This window comes from Nicotiana tabacum, chromosome 5, assembly GCF_000715075.1.
Source record: "Nicotiana tabacum cultivar K326 chromosome 5, ASM71507v2, whole genome shotgun sequence".
Classification (NCBI taxonomy): domain Eukaryota; kingdom Viridiplantae; phylum Streptophyta; class Magnoliopsida; order Solanales; family Solanaceae; genus Nicotiana; species Nicotiana tabacum.
The window spans coordinates 16,058,260-16,074,755 of record NC_134084.1 but is presented as its reverse complement, the minus strand read 5'-3'; the positions used below and the strand labels follow the sequence as shown (position 1 = coordinate 16,074,755).

General features: G+C 37.1%; 1 protein-coding gene across 1 annotated transcript; it reads left to right on the top strand.

The window, feature by feature from the left end:
• The first annotated feature begins 14,101 nt into the window (after positions 1-14,101).
• Positions 14,102-15,560, top strand: LOC107788882 (F-box/kelch-repeat protein SKIP25-like). The gene has a single exon (XM_016610614.2). It carries the CDS (start codon positions 14,219-14,221, stop codon positions 15,476-15,478), a length of 1,260 nt encoding a protein of 419 aa, XP_016466100.1. The 5' UTR covers positions 14,102-14,218; the 3' UTR covers positions 15,479-15,560.
• Positions 15,561-16,496: the final 936 nt, after the last annotated feature.

The window sequence follows — 16,496 nt, the reverse complement described above, 5'->3', positions numbered from 1 at the left end:
GAGACGAGAAAGACGAACATCAAAATAATACTAAAAAATATAAACATAAAAGTAGGACGGAAAACTCACCAGTCAGTATTAATTGAAGAAAACCTTCGAATCTTCAATTTTTAAACCAGATTTTGACTTTAACTGTGTGTTCTTATCAAGAACACACAGATAAAGTCAAAATTAGCTTAAAGTATCAATGAATCTTGACTTTGCAGTTTTAGGTTTAAAACTTAGATTCGTTATTCGACAAGTTCTGGTTTGATTCGAGGGTAACAGATCGTGGCTTAGGGAAGAGGGGAGTGATGTGCCTTCAGGGTGTTAATTTGGGGGTGCTTGGGTAAGTTAGGGTTCGGGGTCGGATCTTCGATCTGAGATTCGAAGGATTCTAGGGATGTTCGGGGGAAACTAGTCTAGGATTTGGAAAGAGGAGACAGAGAGAATTGTATGGTGTAATTTTGGGGTTGTTTGGTGGTTGTCCACTGCCGTGGGCGATTTTCGGCGGACGAAAAGCGGCGGAGTGAGGCGGTGATTTTGTTGTTCTCTGAAGATGGACGAGAGAGAGGAGGGGAGGTTCTGAGGGTAGGGTCTAATGGGTTAGGGGTATACTAAAAGGGTAATTAGATTAGGGTCGTTGGATGATGAGAATCCAACGGCCATGATAGATCTTTTAATGAAACAAGATCGTATGGTGTAACAACTGGGGCAGACCGGGTTGGGGAAGACGGATCTGGGCTTGGGTCACGGGCGAGGTTAGGGGACCGTTCGATCAAATTAATTCAAGGGTCCAGATTGAGACGCCTGAAACGGTGTCGTTTGGTTGAGGCTGGAGACGGACCGGGTTGGAGAACGGATTGGGCTGGGATGGGTTTGGTTTAACCGGGTTCAAGAATTTGGGCCTGTGTAGTTTTATCAAAGCAGCCCAGCTTGTTTCTTTTCTCTTTCATTTTCATTTCTCTTCATTTTTTCACAAATTCTTTTTCTTCTTTTCCCAAAATTAAAATGAAAATCTAAATTAAATTATAAAACCCAAATTAACTTTAAAAAATACTAGTTAACTCTAAGTAATAATTATCACAAATAATTCAATACTAAATTAAAAGAAAATCGCAAAATTTGACTAAAAATACAAAAATATGTTATTATTATTATTTTTTGAATTTTTATTTTTGTAAAACACCTAATTATTAATTAATTTCAAAAAAAAGGTAAAAATCAAATCTTAAGTGCAGATGCTATATTTGGTTTTGTATTTTTAATGTATTAATTAAATTAAACATGCACACAAACATATGCAAATAATCAGGAAAATCGCACAGTAATTCCTAAAATAACACATAATTAAAAAAAAGACCCAATTTTGAGAATTCTTTTGGAGTAATTTGTGTGAGGCAAAAATCACGTGCTCACAAAGTCTAAAAGTGCAAAGTGCTTTGGGAAGAAGTCACTATTATATAATTCTCCTACCGTCTCTTAGCCAACGTTACAACCTGTTAAAGTCCTATTTGATTCTATTCGAGCATACTTAATTAGTAGAGATGTACATAATGGGCAAGCCTATGGTTCTTTGTGCATACATGTGAATTCGTTTGTGAGTGCGAGAGTTGTTCTTTGATGCTAAGTCCTTAAATTATATTCATTCTTTGATTTGAGTGTATGGACTATTTATTCTTGTAAGGGCACTTGTTTCATGATAGATATGTGATGTTATTAGCTTCTTTGATAGAGTAGGTGAGCGAGCTTAAATTTGGTAAGTTAGAGTCCGTCTCTGAGGTTAGGAGGTTAGCAGTTTGTTGTTTGTTTTTGACTTATATATCTTGCACGATGATAAGGAAGTGTATATCTTATGGTTTGAGTTCCTATAGGGCCTAATTGTTAGTATCTACCAAAGTGGTGGTGTTTCTAGGCTTGATTTATTGAGAGTGATTTTAATGCTTACTTGAGGACGAGCAAGAGTCTAACTGTGGGGTGTTGATGTTCGGCCAAAAATGCATATATTTATCCATTGTTATCTCATATTCTGATACTTTTACTCGTCATTTGAGTATTAGTTATATTATTTTGTGCTTAATATTATATTTAAACTGTATAAAAATAAAGCGGTGTGGAGATGAAGAGATTTGGAGCAAAATTAAATAAAACGCGAAAGAAAAAGAAAAGAAGTTAAAATAATAATAAAAAAGGGGGGACACCCTTTGGTTTTGTCCCCTCCAAGTGGAGACAAACAAAACAAGAAAGATATAGAATGCAATTGCAAATTGCATTCTAAATGCAATGGATGAAAATTAACGTGAAGGAATTGAACGAAAAGCTCAATGTCTCACTGCCACGGTCAGCGCTGGGCGCTGGACTGGACGCTGTGTTGCGTGAGTTTTTCTATTTCGTCCGGGACAATGTTATTTTAGCCCTATACGACTCCAACTCGTATAAAAGGGGTTCCAAATTTAGTTTGGAGGGAGAGAATCTTTTTTGAGAGTAAAACACAAGCACATAGCCGCCGTGGAGGGGTGAATTCATCAAGTTCCATCTTTCCTCCTCCAAACTTAGTAATTTTTATGTTTCTTTGTATGATTTGTTGTTTGGATATCATGTCTATGTGGAGCTAAAATTTACGTTCCAGGGTTGTGGTTCTTTCATGACTATTGTTATTCGAATATTGATTTTGATTTCTTGATTTATCGTATTGGTATATTTATTCAATCCTGCACTTCATTATTTGATTGCTTGATCACCAATTGAATACAATCTACGAATCTAGAGTTGAACTCGAAAGTGAAAATTCTAGATTGCATATAGGATTGAATAGAGCAAGTTCTTGAACTTGGGCATCGTGGAACGGATTCGCGGTTAGGATAGACATATACCTAATTGCCTTGCTTGGTTGATTTACAGGAATTATAAATGCGTTCTTGTTGATTCTAACTCCATAGACATATAGGCGTTAGGTTAGCTTGAAGAGGCGAGTAAGAACTCGAAAGATTCTTATGAGCAATATTAACCCTGTCAACCAATAAACTAGATAAATTAGTTAGTCAATTCAATTGAAGAATACAATACGAATGTTAGATAGCCCATAACCCTAGATCGTTTTCATTACATTGATATCATAAAAATATGCTCTTTTTTCTGTTCAAAGTTCATTATTTACATTCTTTATTTAATTAGTTTAGAATAAAACACTTTAGGTTTAATTCTTGTTTAGATAATTAGGATATTCTAATTTAGTTAATAGTTAATCAGAAGCCCCCATGGGATCGACATCCAACTTTTAGTCACTTTATTACTTGACGACCGCGTATACTTGCGTGTGTGTTTGGCTGCAACAATCGTTAAGTAGTTTTCTGTCTTTTCTAGAGATTTTGAGTTCAAGTACTGTTGAGAATGGAGTTGTTTTTTGTTGAGATCCCACAAAGCAAAACTCGTCAACACAAATTCAAGTTAATCGAGCTCTAAATTGAGTATCAAATACTTGGTGAGAAATGAGTGCAGAACCAAAATGTGGTTCTTTTGGACTCAAACTACACAAATAGGTGGTAAAAAATGATATTTTTATATATAACACCATAATATCTGGCGCTATATACTAACAGTAACGACACCGTTAATGTATAGCGCCAGGTATTGTGGCGCTATACATACATCATTAATGTATAGCGCCAGGTATAGTGGCGCTATACATAGATATTCCTGGCCCCACCAATAATTCGTGACTTCAATAATTTAAAAGCGTATAGTGCCAACTTTTTGGGCGTTATACCTATATAAAAAAACGATTCCCGGCTAGCCATTTCCTATATAAAGAGGTTAGGATTGTATAGAAATTCATTCAAAAATATTTTTACCTCTTGTTGAAACGTTTATTGTTCTTAAATTCTCCAGTATTTTTTCATTATGTCTGAAGAGCGTAGAATAAGAGTTTCATTATATTGGGGGGTGAGGTTGTGATGGAGAATAACTCTGTGGGCTACAGTTTACCTGCTCAGTGTCATGTTAAATTGTCACTTACAATAGAGTACGATAAATTGATATCGTTGTTATGCAAAAATCTGAGTGTGAGGAAACATTCAGTGATACTTAAAGTAACCGAAAGATATCCGTATTCCGTCATTCCGCAAGGGGTTGCTTTTTACTCGGAGTTTAACATTGACGATGATGAAACTTTGAGTGATTTTCTGAGGACTCCGGACGAATGCCGGGAATTTCTTGTAATCACAATGTTGGAGATGTACGTAAAGGTCGAAGACGTTCAAAAAGACGAGGTTGTGCGTAGCAGAGATAACTCCCAGTCATCATGTGGTTATTCTGGAGCAGTTTTTGCTGGACAAGTTTCGGATGAAAAAGTTTTCCTTGATTTAAACTTATCACCGCCGGCGAATGAGCAGCGAGAAAATAATTTATACCCTGTTTTCCATAATTCACAAGACGAGTGGTAAACTTCAATTTTCATTTTTGTTAATTATGTATATTTTTGGCATGTTGAATTTGTATTAACACTCATATATTTAATAGGGGTACCGGCCGGATATGAATTTTACAAGTGGCCCATCCGGTAGGCATCACTTAATTGAAAACATTGATCATGAAATTTCATCACATTATGACTTGTAAGTGAAGTGATATAGCCATATGAAAATCATTTATTAATTCAGTAGCTTATATTTTTATTGGTTGTGCAGTGAAAACGAGCAAGTTGAACCACCCATACTCACTCAATTGACCGAAAACGTTGTATTACATCGGGATCTGGCAGATGCATAGAGTGAGGAATAGAACAGTGATTACGATAACAATGCCGATGAATCCAGAGATGAGACACCCTTTTTCCGTGAGGATGGTGATGAGCAGGATGAGGAGGAAGGACCTGATTTGAAGAGAGACCCCCCTAGACGAAGAGTGTATGAGTCTGAAGTACCGTTTCATTCAAGGGATATTCCTTACATTGATAACTTGCCAACCATGCCAGATGTGGAAGCTCTAACAAGGGATTTTGATGAAATCTGGACAGCAATGTGGGATGAGTCTAGACCAACGGTGCTTGCAAAGGGGATGCTTTTTCCTGATAAAACGCGCTTAAGCAAGGCTTGTAAAATGCACAACGTAAAAGAGTGTCGTGAGATGCAGGTATGGGAGTCAAGTCCGATGGTATACAAGGTTGTTTGCCGCATGTGGTTTTGGCCATGTAATTGGATGTTGTGTGCGATCAAGAAGAAGACAGGTATGTGGAAAGTGGGTAAATACATTCCCACCCACACATGCGAAATTGACACATTCAACGGGAATCACTTCAACTTGGATATTAACTTGATTTCTCTTGTACTTATTCCGCATATCAAAGCGTCCATAAGGTATACAATCAAAGAGTTCATTACATCAGTCCACCAGGAATATGGCCATACCATTACGAAAAGAAAGGCATTTCTCGGGCGCAAACGAGCGTTTGAAATTGTCTACGGTAATCGGGATAAGTCATTTGCATCTCTGCCAAAGTACATGGCCGCACTGCAGCACTTTAACCCCGGGACAGTTGTTGAATGGAAGCTTGAGCAGAGTCCGAGAACACCAAAATACATATTCAATTACGTGTTCTGGGCGTTTAAGCCAACAATCGATGGTTTTTCGCATTGCCGGCCAGTAATATCCATAGACGGAACTCATGTCTATGGAAAGTACGATATCAGCTATTGATAGCTGTGGCAGTGGATGCTAATGGATAGATATTTCCTCTAGCTTTTGCTGTTTGTGCCAATGAAAGCACAGAGACGTGGACGCTGTTTTTGAACCACATGAAAGAGCACGTTGTCAAACAGCGTTCAAGTATTTGTCTAATATTTGATCGGCACTGTGGTATATTAAGTTCTGTGGAGAACTTGCCTGCATGGCAAGAACCTTATGCATACCACCGTTACTGTGTGAGGCACTTTAAGGCCAATTTCCAGAAGGCACATCCCAACAAGGATCTACATGATTTGATGTGGATGGCAGCAACAGACCACCAACAACATAAATTCCAGAGGCATATGGATTCTATCAGGCAAGAAGACGAGGCAGCCTATCGTTGGTTAATGTGACATGACCCTGAAAAGTGGATGTTGCATGCAGATGGTGGCAGACGATGGGGAACTCTTACTACAAATGTGTCAAATCCCTTCAACTGGTTATTGAAGTTGGCAAGAGGATTGCCTGTCAGCCATGGTACGGATGTCGTTCAAGCAGATGGCGGAGAGGTTTGTTGAACGGTCTACAGCTGCAACGGAATTGATGGAGAGGGGTGTTGAATTTATGCCAGTGCCTATGAAGAGATTTGAGAAATACAGACGGTGAGCACATTGGCATTCATTTTTGCAGTATGATAACGAAAGAGGTATTTTTGAAGTTCGCATCGCTATCCATAATAATCGAGGTATAATGTACATACTGTAAATGAATCTGTAAGGTTATGCTCCTGTGAGAAATGATCCATCTACCACATGCCTTGCTCACATGCCATCAAGTGTTTTTAACATGTTGGTTATGCGGAGACCAACTATGTTGATCAATAATATAGTGTTTCCAAGTACCTAAACACATATAGTGGTCAATTGCAGCCAGTGGGTGCTGACATTATTGGCCTCCGGAACCATTTAAAATAGTGTGTAACAAGTCCTATTTGCGTAAAAGATATGTGCAGAAGAGAACACATATACAGAACCAAATAGATGTTAGTGACACTGTTTATGCACGCAAATGTGGTATATGCTCGCAAATAAGATACGATCGTCGTAAATGTCCTTCAGCTGGTTTGGGTGGCAAAACTAATCAAGCTCGTGGTGGGTGTTCTTCTAGTGTACCTAACTATCCATGAGTTGATGTTGTAATAATTAGTTGTTATGTCTATGTTGCAAGATTTATGAAATAAAATTATGCTTGTTAACTATGATTTATACTTTCCCATTTTACCTATTTAAATAATAATTTAATAAAATTATCTGTATATTTATTATGTGTGTGTTGTCTTGTCGAACTGAAAAAGGTGACTAGCTGACATAAAATTGTCTTGTCAACATCATGATATTTAACACGCAAAGTATAGCGCCATTAGATAGTCCGTTATGTGTGTGTTGTCTTGTCGAACAAAAAAAAGCTGACCAGTTGACATAAAGTTGTCTTGTCAACATCATAATATTTAACACGCAAAGTATAGCGCCATTAGATCGTACGTTATGTGTGTGTTTTCTTGTCGAACTAAAAAAGCTGACCAGCTGACATAAAGTTGTCTTGTCAACATCATGATATTTAACACGCAAAGTATAGCGCCATTAGATAGTCCGTTATGTGTGCGTTGTCTTGTCGAACTGAAAAAGCTGACCAGCTGACATAAAGTTGTCTTGTCAACATCATGATATTTAACACGCAAAGTATAGCGCTATTAGATAGTCCGTTATGTGTAAGTTGTCTTGTCGAACTGAAAAAGCTGACCAACTGACATAAAGTTGTCTTGTCAACATCATGATATTTAACACGCAAAGTATAGCGCCATTAGATAGTCCGTTATGTGTGCGTTGTCTTGTCGAACTGAAAAAGCTGACCAGTTGACATAAAGTTGTCTTGTCAACATCATGATATTTAACACACAATGTATAGCGCCATTAGATAGTACGTTATGTATGTTGTCTCGCCTATAAATAACGGGCTCATTGTAGTTATGTTGTGTGCTCAAAATTTACTAAAAGCAAATATTTTATTAAAAGTAAGGTTTTTTTTTACTAAAATCAAATATTACACAAATGGCTCAACCTCTTCGTCCACCAAAGTGCAACTGTGGAAAAGCATGCTTGATGCAAAATTGTTGGGACGGTGGTGAAGTTGGACGCCGCTACTGGCACTGTATGAACCAGTTTTACAAGGTTCCCGGCGAACCTATTTGTGATTTTCAAGAATGGGTTGATGAACCATGTTATCAGGAATGTTACAGAGAACAACTGCAGTTTCTTCATAATATGTGTTTAAGACAACATGAACATGAAAAAGAAAGCAATAGAAGAAGATAAAGAGCAACTGGAAGAACGATTTAAGTGGTTGGAGCGGAGAATAAATAGCAACCGGGGCTAAACATTGGCATGTATGTGTTTATTGTATTTTTCATATTTCATGTATTTTTATTGTGTTGGCCTGCTATGTTTGTGTTTGTGATTGTGTTTGTGTTGTTGTAATGTTTTCCTTGTTTGTTGTACTAAATTTTATTTTAATTGAAGTAGAAGTTAAGTTTAAGTGCTTGTGTTGTACTACATTTTATTTTAATTGAAATGAAAGTTAAGTTTAAGTGTTTGTGTTGTACTAAATTTTATTTTATGAAACTATCAAACGAATGGAGAACTAAAAAAAGTAATGCACATATTCGATTAAATAATATTGTTAACGTATACAAAAATATTATTTACACCATGTCAATGTGTCCCGCATCCGGTGTGTCTCAATGCAGCCGCTGGCCTGAGGTGCATCCCCTCCCGCCCGGGTACGCTATCAGGATCATCATCATCAAGTCGTCTCCTTATACCCGGATGCGGCGCAGGATGACATGTATCGGTGGTGCTGTCAGCTCCAGTAGAAGGCTACATAATAATATGAAACTTAGTATAGAAAACTACATAACAATTCACAACAATTTATATTGTCTTACCATTATCGTCTCTAGATCCTGAATGTAGTCATCTATCGCTGCATCGCATGAAGCCTTAAAAAGGAAATTAATAAAGTTAAAAAAAATAAGTTACAGTTAAAACAAATTCAAATTCAATACTAATAAACTCATACCTGCACATGTGATATGGAGCCATAACTCAGTCGGCGGCCACTATAAAAATCTCGGGTCGGTCGATCCTCAACAGTGGTAGACGAGCCTGAGAAGTATCTACCCCAATCCACTCCTTGAATATCCGAGCCCGTGATCAATAATTGACTCGATGGGGTCACCTGCGATGGCGCTGGAGTGCGATAAATTCCAAGGCTGTAAGACGACATGTCTGTCTCATGCATGCCACCTGCCATATCATCAGCAACATCATCAGCAGGAGCCTCAACGCCCCCTTGCTAGGGACCACCTCCTCTCCGCCCACGACCACGTCGTCCGGCACCACCAGCTCGTCGGCCACCACCAGCTCGTGGGATACCACGACCCCGATGGTACTGCATTGGGTCCATATAATCAGCCTCGTGTGCCAAACGCTGACCCGATCGGGCTCGTTGCAGTGTCTGGGCAGCCACATCCATGAATCGACGACTATACTCTTGCATGGCCATAGGATCGTGGACATAACTCTGCATCTTCTGCCCCATATGATAAACGGTATGCAATCCAATCGCCTGCACAAAGTAAAAAAATATAAACTACATATTTGGCACTAAATTACAGCTATATAACTAATAATAACAGAAACTATACCAGGGCCTCGTGTCTCCCGGCGTATGGGACGTACCGACTGTGTGCCTGATGAACTGGGTTCCCGATAAAAAGTCGGGAAATAGTGCGGTACCATGCCATATAACGTGGAATAGGAAAGTGCTGCGGAGGTGGGGTCAAGTACCCTCGCCTGTCCTAGGTACCCAACTGCTCATTAAGCCATGACATAAATGTGTCGTCCGCCCTGGACCGATCATACCTCTCATAATGTAAAGCATGCCATGCAGGCGGAGTCGGAATAGGTTGCGGCAGGCCAAACTGACGAAATACCCGCTCGGAGGCATGGTGCTTGACAATATCGAGGCATATGAGCGGGACAGAAGCCCTCCAAATATGTAGGCCGAACGTGCAATACGCTGGCAGGGTACCTATCACCTCATCGATGTACGATGTCCAGATGAACTATCAAATAAGAACACAAACCGTTAGTATACATAACACTAAGTTAATCTATAACAAGTAAGTTTAGTTAGATATTCACCTGTGCGTCTTCCAGCAGATCCAACACATCCCTGCAGAGGGGGAGATTATGATGGGCATCATACTTTCGTGCAAGAGTACGACGCATAACCCACCTACAGGCTAGAGGGAGTTGCGGAATTTCTACATTAGCCGGTAGCTGTGGTAGAGGTGGCTGAAACTGCAGAAATCGCTCCCAGACCCAAACCTAACATACAAAGTTGACGTAAAGTATAAGATTAACTATAACTAGGTAGAATTGTAACTAATGGACATATTATTTGAATATGTTGTCACCTGTAGAAGTGGCACAAAGCCACCAACGTCTCTTTGTGTGCCGATGCAAGCCCGGCACATCTGCCTGTACAGATATAAGATGACAACACCACCCCAGCTGTACAAAGATGTATCCTCGAACCGGGCAATATGATGCAGAAAACGGAGGCTCACTAGGTTCCCCGAAGTGTTCGGGAACAAGACCCCCCCAAATAGAAGGAGCAACAGAAGCCTCGTATATTGTTGTACATCCACCTTCACTGACTCATCGGTGATAGTATGGTGGATCTACACCAGGTGGTCTCTAATGGGGACCAACTGTATACGACTGGACCCAGACGTTACCGCCTCGTCATCCGGCATGAAACCCGTGAGCATGTGCAGCATATCCCAATATGCCTGCCGCGAATAATATCTCATGGTCGCAGGCAGTAAAACTGGCAAGCCATCAGCGGACAGGCCATATAAAATCTCAGCGTCCTGGAGTGTGATGGTGGCCTAATCGATGGGCAAATGGAAAGTGTGCGTCTCCGGTCGCCACCGCTCAATCATGGCCGTGATTAAAGCATAGTCAAGTTGTATCCGGCCAATCCTAATAATCCTATATAATCCCATCTCCTCCAGGTAATGGACCACGCGGAGATGTAGAACGCGGGGAGGACTCAAAATCTCCCACAATAGATCAACTCTCCTAGCCCGGAAAGTCTGCGTAAGCAACTGCCCGTCCCATATATACTCGGATCTATGCTGGGGCTGTGGGCTAATAGATCCAACGTCCGGAGGCCGGGATGTATAGTCGCGTCCATGTCGTCAACTGTAAATTCATATTTTTTAATAACTTAATTGTACAAATTATATATATATATATGGGTTCAGGGCTCGATATTTTGAGGACCAATGACACCAAACTATCATTAATAATTATGTATTTTTATTATAATTTAAATTCATATTTTTAATAACTTAATTGTACAAATTATATATATATATATATATATATATATATATGTGTGTGTGTGTGTGTGTGTGTGTGTATGTGTGTGTGTGTGTGTATATTTTTAATAACTTAATTGTACAAATATATATATATATATATATATATATATATATATATATATATATATATATATATATATATATATATATATATATATATATATATATATAGATTTTTATACAATTATTAACTTAATTGTACAAAGTTTGCATTTTCAACAACCAGTATAAGTTACTTAAACAAAAGGAATTCTAAGCTAAAATACTACACATTACTACGCTACAAGGCTCTAAATTTTACTACGCTAAAAGGGTCTACGTTTTACTACGCTAAAAAGGTCTAGATTTTACTACGCTAAAAAATAATCTAAACTAAACATAAACAACAAATAAATTTAATTGCAAATAAAATACAAAACGACATGAAAACACATATATATATAAATCAGGATATTAATAGACAAATTTATTTTACTAATTTATATTTTTTTAGAAAACACTAATATTAAATCTGGATAAATTTAACATGCTAGTTTCGAAAAAAAATAGAAACAGAAATAGAACACATACAAATCAAATAATATGCATTATTATAAATGTTTCAACTTAAAATAAATCGAAATACCTCTGATTTAGAATTTTGGCAAAGCAAAAAGATTAAAATTTTGACTCCGAAATTGTGAATCAATAATAACACGAAGCTCTACTCGAATGTGGGACCCTTTTTCTTCGAGTTTTATGTGTCGGGGGGACCCAATTTTTATTTTTTATTTTAAAAAAAATGGCAGAAACGGGGTGGTGGGGGACCAAGAAGAGATGGAGTCTTTAAAAAATGGAGGATGAATCGAGATGGAAGACGCAGAGGTATAAAATATCTATGTATAGCGCCACTATACCTGGCGTTATACATTAATGATGTATGTATAGCGTCAGGTATTGTGGCGCTATACCTGGACGTGTCAGATTTTACAGTATAGCGCCACAATACCTGGCGCTATACTTTAACGATGTCGTTACTGTTAGTATATAGCGCCAGGTATTATGGCGCTATATATAAAAATGATATTTTTTTACCACCTATTTATGTAGTTTGAATCCAAAAGAACCACATTTTGGTTCCGTACTCATAAGAAATCCCCCAAAAAAGGACAACACCATCTTTTCTCATTAATTATTCTTCTTATTTTATCTCTTTCTCCTGACTCTACTTTCCTATGAGAACCTCACCCTGCCTTACCCAATTGTCTCATCCATATATTCATTTCTTGCCTCTCTGTCTAAACCCTTTTCACGGCTCACAAGTATTTATTGCAAAAAGTTGCATCGCAAAAGTTCATACCTTTTTGGTTTAGTTGCATTTACTTTTTGTTTAAGTTCATGACTTAGTTTCTTGCCCTTCTTTCTCTTTATTATTCTCATGCATACCACATTTGGGAAATCTCCAACTTTTCCAAATCGATTGGTGGCATTTGTTTTAGATTTTGTAAAAAAATATTTTTACAAAGCATGACAAAAATTAAGGTACTGTTTGTCATAATTTGGTTGAAACTTAAAAAAAATGAATTTGTGTTGAAAAATAATTTTTAAAAATTAAAATTATGTCTGAAAATGCAATTTACTTCAAAAACTATTAAAGTTTTGTGAGTGGAAAAAAAATTCACACGAAACGACTAGCCCAAAACCAGTTTTTGAAACTTGAAAAAATTTCTATAATTTTTTTCTTCAAAAACTGATCAAATTCCATCAACAAACAATGTTTTCAAATTCTTTTTGTAAAAAAAAAAAAAAGAAGAAACCGATTCTATGTCCAAACGGGAGCTAAAACATTCACAAAATTTTCAAATTTCATTTCTCTAAAGCCCGTTTGGACATAAGAAAATTTTCTTTTTTTAAATTTTTTTTTAAAACAGTGTTTGGTGATGAAAATCTTATAATTTTTCCAATCTCACTTGAAAATACATTTTCAAATTTGAAAACTGGTGTCACGAGTTTTTCAATTGAAAATGGGAAGGAAGCTAATTTTTAGTTGCAAAATATGTTGAAAGAAATACATCAAAAGATGTTGCAAAAATTATAATCAAACACAACTTCATCTTCAATTCAAATTTTAGTGAAATTCCAAATTTGAAATGTTTTTTTGGAATTCATGTCCAAACGCATACTAAATCATTCAAATTAAGTTTGGAAATTTTTTTAAAAATACAAAACCAACTCCAAACAAACACATTTTTGTGAAAACTCAAAAACTAAGGCCCTATTTGACCATACTTTTTGGCAATGTTTTTTCAAATCTTTTTTGAAAATATTGTTTGTTCATAGATTAATGATCTACTTTTGAAAATTTTCTGAAATTATTTTTCAAGTTCCCAAAATTTAGTTTAGAGTAGATTTTGGGTGAAACTTGTTCTCCCACTCACAAAACTTCAAATTTTTTTCAAATAAAATTCATGTCCAAACATAATTTTAACTTCCAAAAATTATTTTTCAAAAATTACTTTTTTAAGTTTCAACTAATTTATGTCCAAACGCTAGCTAAGTTTGCAAACTTAAATTATGCTTACTTCTAAACAAACACCACCATTATTTTAAAAGTCATGGGACTACAAAAAAAATCTCCAAAATTCTAAAAGAAAAAAAAATCATGATTCATGCATAGACAGGATGCAATATTTAACAGATAATAAGATTCCTTGTGGGTTCAACTTGTATATCCTGCTAAAAATAGCCCTAATAATTAAAGTGCCAAAAATTTCTTCAATTAGAAAAATAATAGTATGAATTTTTTTTTTTTTAAAAAAAAAAAAAAAGAAGAGAAAAAGAGGTGTTCTGTACTATACTCCTAACTTGCATGTGTCCAATATTTGCCTTTTACTTCGATGTATGCCACAACATCACTTTTCAACCATTAATGAAGTGACCTAAAACCTACTCCATCACAAAAATATAATAGTAATAACAATAATAAAAAATAAAAATAAAAACTACTATCACACAAAAATAAATACTAGTACTATATCTTAGAGTTCCCCTATCCCATTCCTTTCTCCTTCTTTTCCTCCACAAATGATCAACTCCACTAACATCACCACCGCCGGCGCCGCCGTAAAACGCCGCAAAACCCACCACCCCCACCACGTCGACGACGATCATCAGTCCTTGATCCCTGGACTTCCCGATCATATAGCTCACATTTGTTTAAATCTTGTACACCCTTTTACACTTTTTTCCACTTGCCATTCTTGGCGTAAGCTTATTTATTCTCCTTCTTTTCCACCATATTTATCTATATATGCTTTATTATTACCTTCACATAAATCTATAGATGAAACATCAAACTCAGCAAATTATACAAACTCTATAGAATTTGCTTATTTTGATCCGATCTCATCAAAATGGCATCTTCTTCCCCCACCATCGGACCCACCACTTAGACTCCTCGTTAAGCATCCTTCGTTTATTTCGAGGAATCTTCCGATCCAATCGGTAAGTGTTGCGGGCAATTTAATTCTCCTCGCTGCAACAGCGGATCATCTCTTACCGGCGATTTCTCGCCCGCTTATTTTCAATCCGCTGACGAAACAATGGAGTTACGGTCCTCCACTCGCCACGCCACGTCGTTGGTGCGCTGCTGGCGCATTAAATGACGTGGTGTATGTAGCGAGTGGAGTTGGGTCCCACTACAACTCCGAGGTAGCTCGGTCCGTTGTAAGGTGGGACCTTAATGGAAGCAACAGAAGTGGACCCCACTGCTGTACATGTAAAAGTGACATGTACTGTAACAGAAAGGAGGGAAAAAATGAGTGGAAATGGCAGGAAATGAGTGGGTTAAAGGATGGGAAATTTAGTAGGGAAGCAATTGATGCTATTGGGTGGAAAGGAAAATTATGTATGGTTAATGTGAAAGGTGATGCTGCTAAAGAAGGAATAATTTATAATGTGAGAACTGACACGTGGCAGGAGATGCCGGAGGGTATGTTAATGGGGTGGAGGGGTCCGGCGGCGGCGATGGCGGAGGAGACAATATATATGGTGGATGAATCTAAGGGAGCATTGAGGAAATATGATGAAGAGAAGGATATTTGGGTGGAGATAGTTGAAAATGAGAGGCTAAAGGGTGCGGAATATATAGCGGCGGCTGGTGGTAGAGTGTGCGTGGTTGGCGGTGGGGGGAATGGGATTACGGTGGTGGATGTGGTGGCGGAGCCGTCCAGGGTTGTGGTGGTGGAAAGTCCGGTAGGGTTTCAGGTTTTGAATATGCATGTTATACCTAGGATGAGTCAATTGGCTGAATATTCTGAGTCAATAGAACAAGGTGAATATTGAGTATAGTTTTTTTCTTTGATTTTTTTTAAAAATTTTGTACATTTCTTCTCCAATATATGAAAAGATATACAACGTTTTAAAGTATGTGCAATGTATAAAGTTGTAGTATTTGATTTGCGTAATATATACACATACTGCAAATTCTCATCATGTGCACCGTGAGGCTTAACAAGATTTTATATATGTATAAGAGATGAATCTCAATGCTTTTCTTCTTTTTTTTCTTTCTAATTTCTTATCGGTCTGGTGTTGTACTGGAGTCCTGATTAATTCGAATTTATGTTACGTAAGGTTTAGAAAGCGCTCCGTACAAAAAAATTCCATTCTCAAAATGTGATCCCGAGCCTTCGAATAAAGGTCGAAGGATCTTATCTGTTTGGTCTTCAAATACATCAATAATTAGTCATCCAAGTAGGATTGATTTCATTGTATTTAGCAATTGTGAAATTACTAATGCCTGAACCTTAATTCCTAAACCTTGAAACATGAATAGGGTGCTATTGATATTACCACAAATTTGTGGGGTTAAATTATATTAGATCAAATATTATACTATTATTTGATCAGTTCTATTTTATGTGAAATTCTTTTTTTTTAGTCGGTTTAAAAAAGAATGACACATTTGTTTTAATTATTTTTTAGGGAAAGACATGAAATTGTTATCTCACTCATTTAAGAAGATATTAATTTTGCATTTTGCACATTCTAACGCATAAAAACTCTTTCTAATTTCTTAAATTTTATAGTTGATAATTACCTTCACCCAAAATAGTTTGGAACACATATTTTCAAACTTACCACTCTTCCTAGGAGTACTTAGTAATAAATGGGAAGTTGGTATATTTCACGGACAAGGAAACATGTAGGGAGGTGCTAATTAACTCTATCTTTCGACTTTTATTAGTATACCTTTAACTTTTTAGAATTAATTTCAAAAGTCAATGACACGAGATAAACTAGTGACTTTCACGGGTTACTTTATTTATTTAATATCCACAGACATAGGGTGTCATAAGTC

Coding starts and splice junctions, on each gene's coding strand:
- LOC107788882 (XM_016610614.2), top strand. CDS start 14,219: ATGATCAACTCCACTAACATCACCACCGCCGGCGCCGCCGTAAAACGC.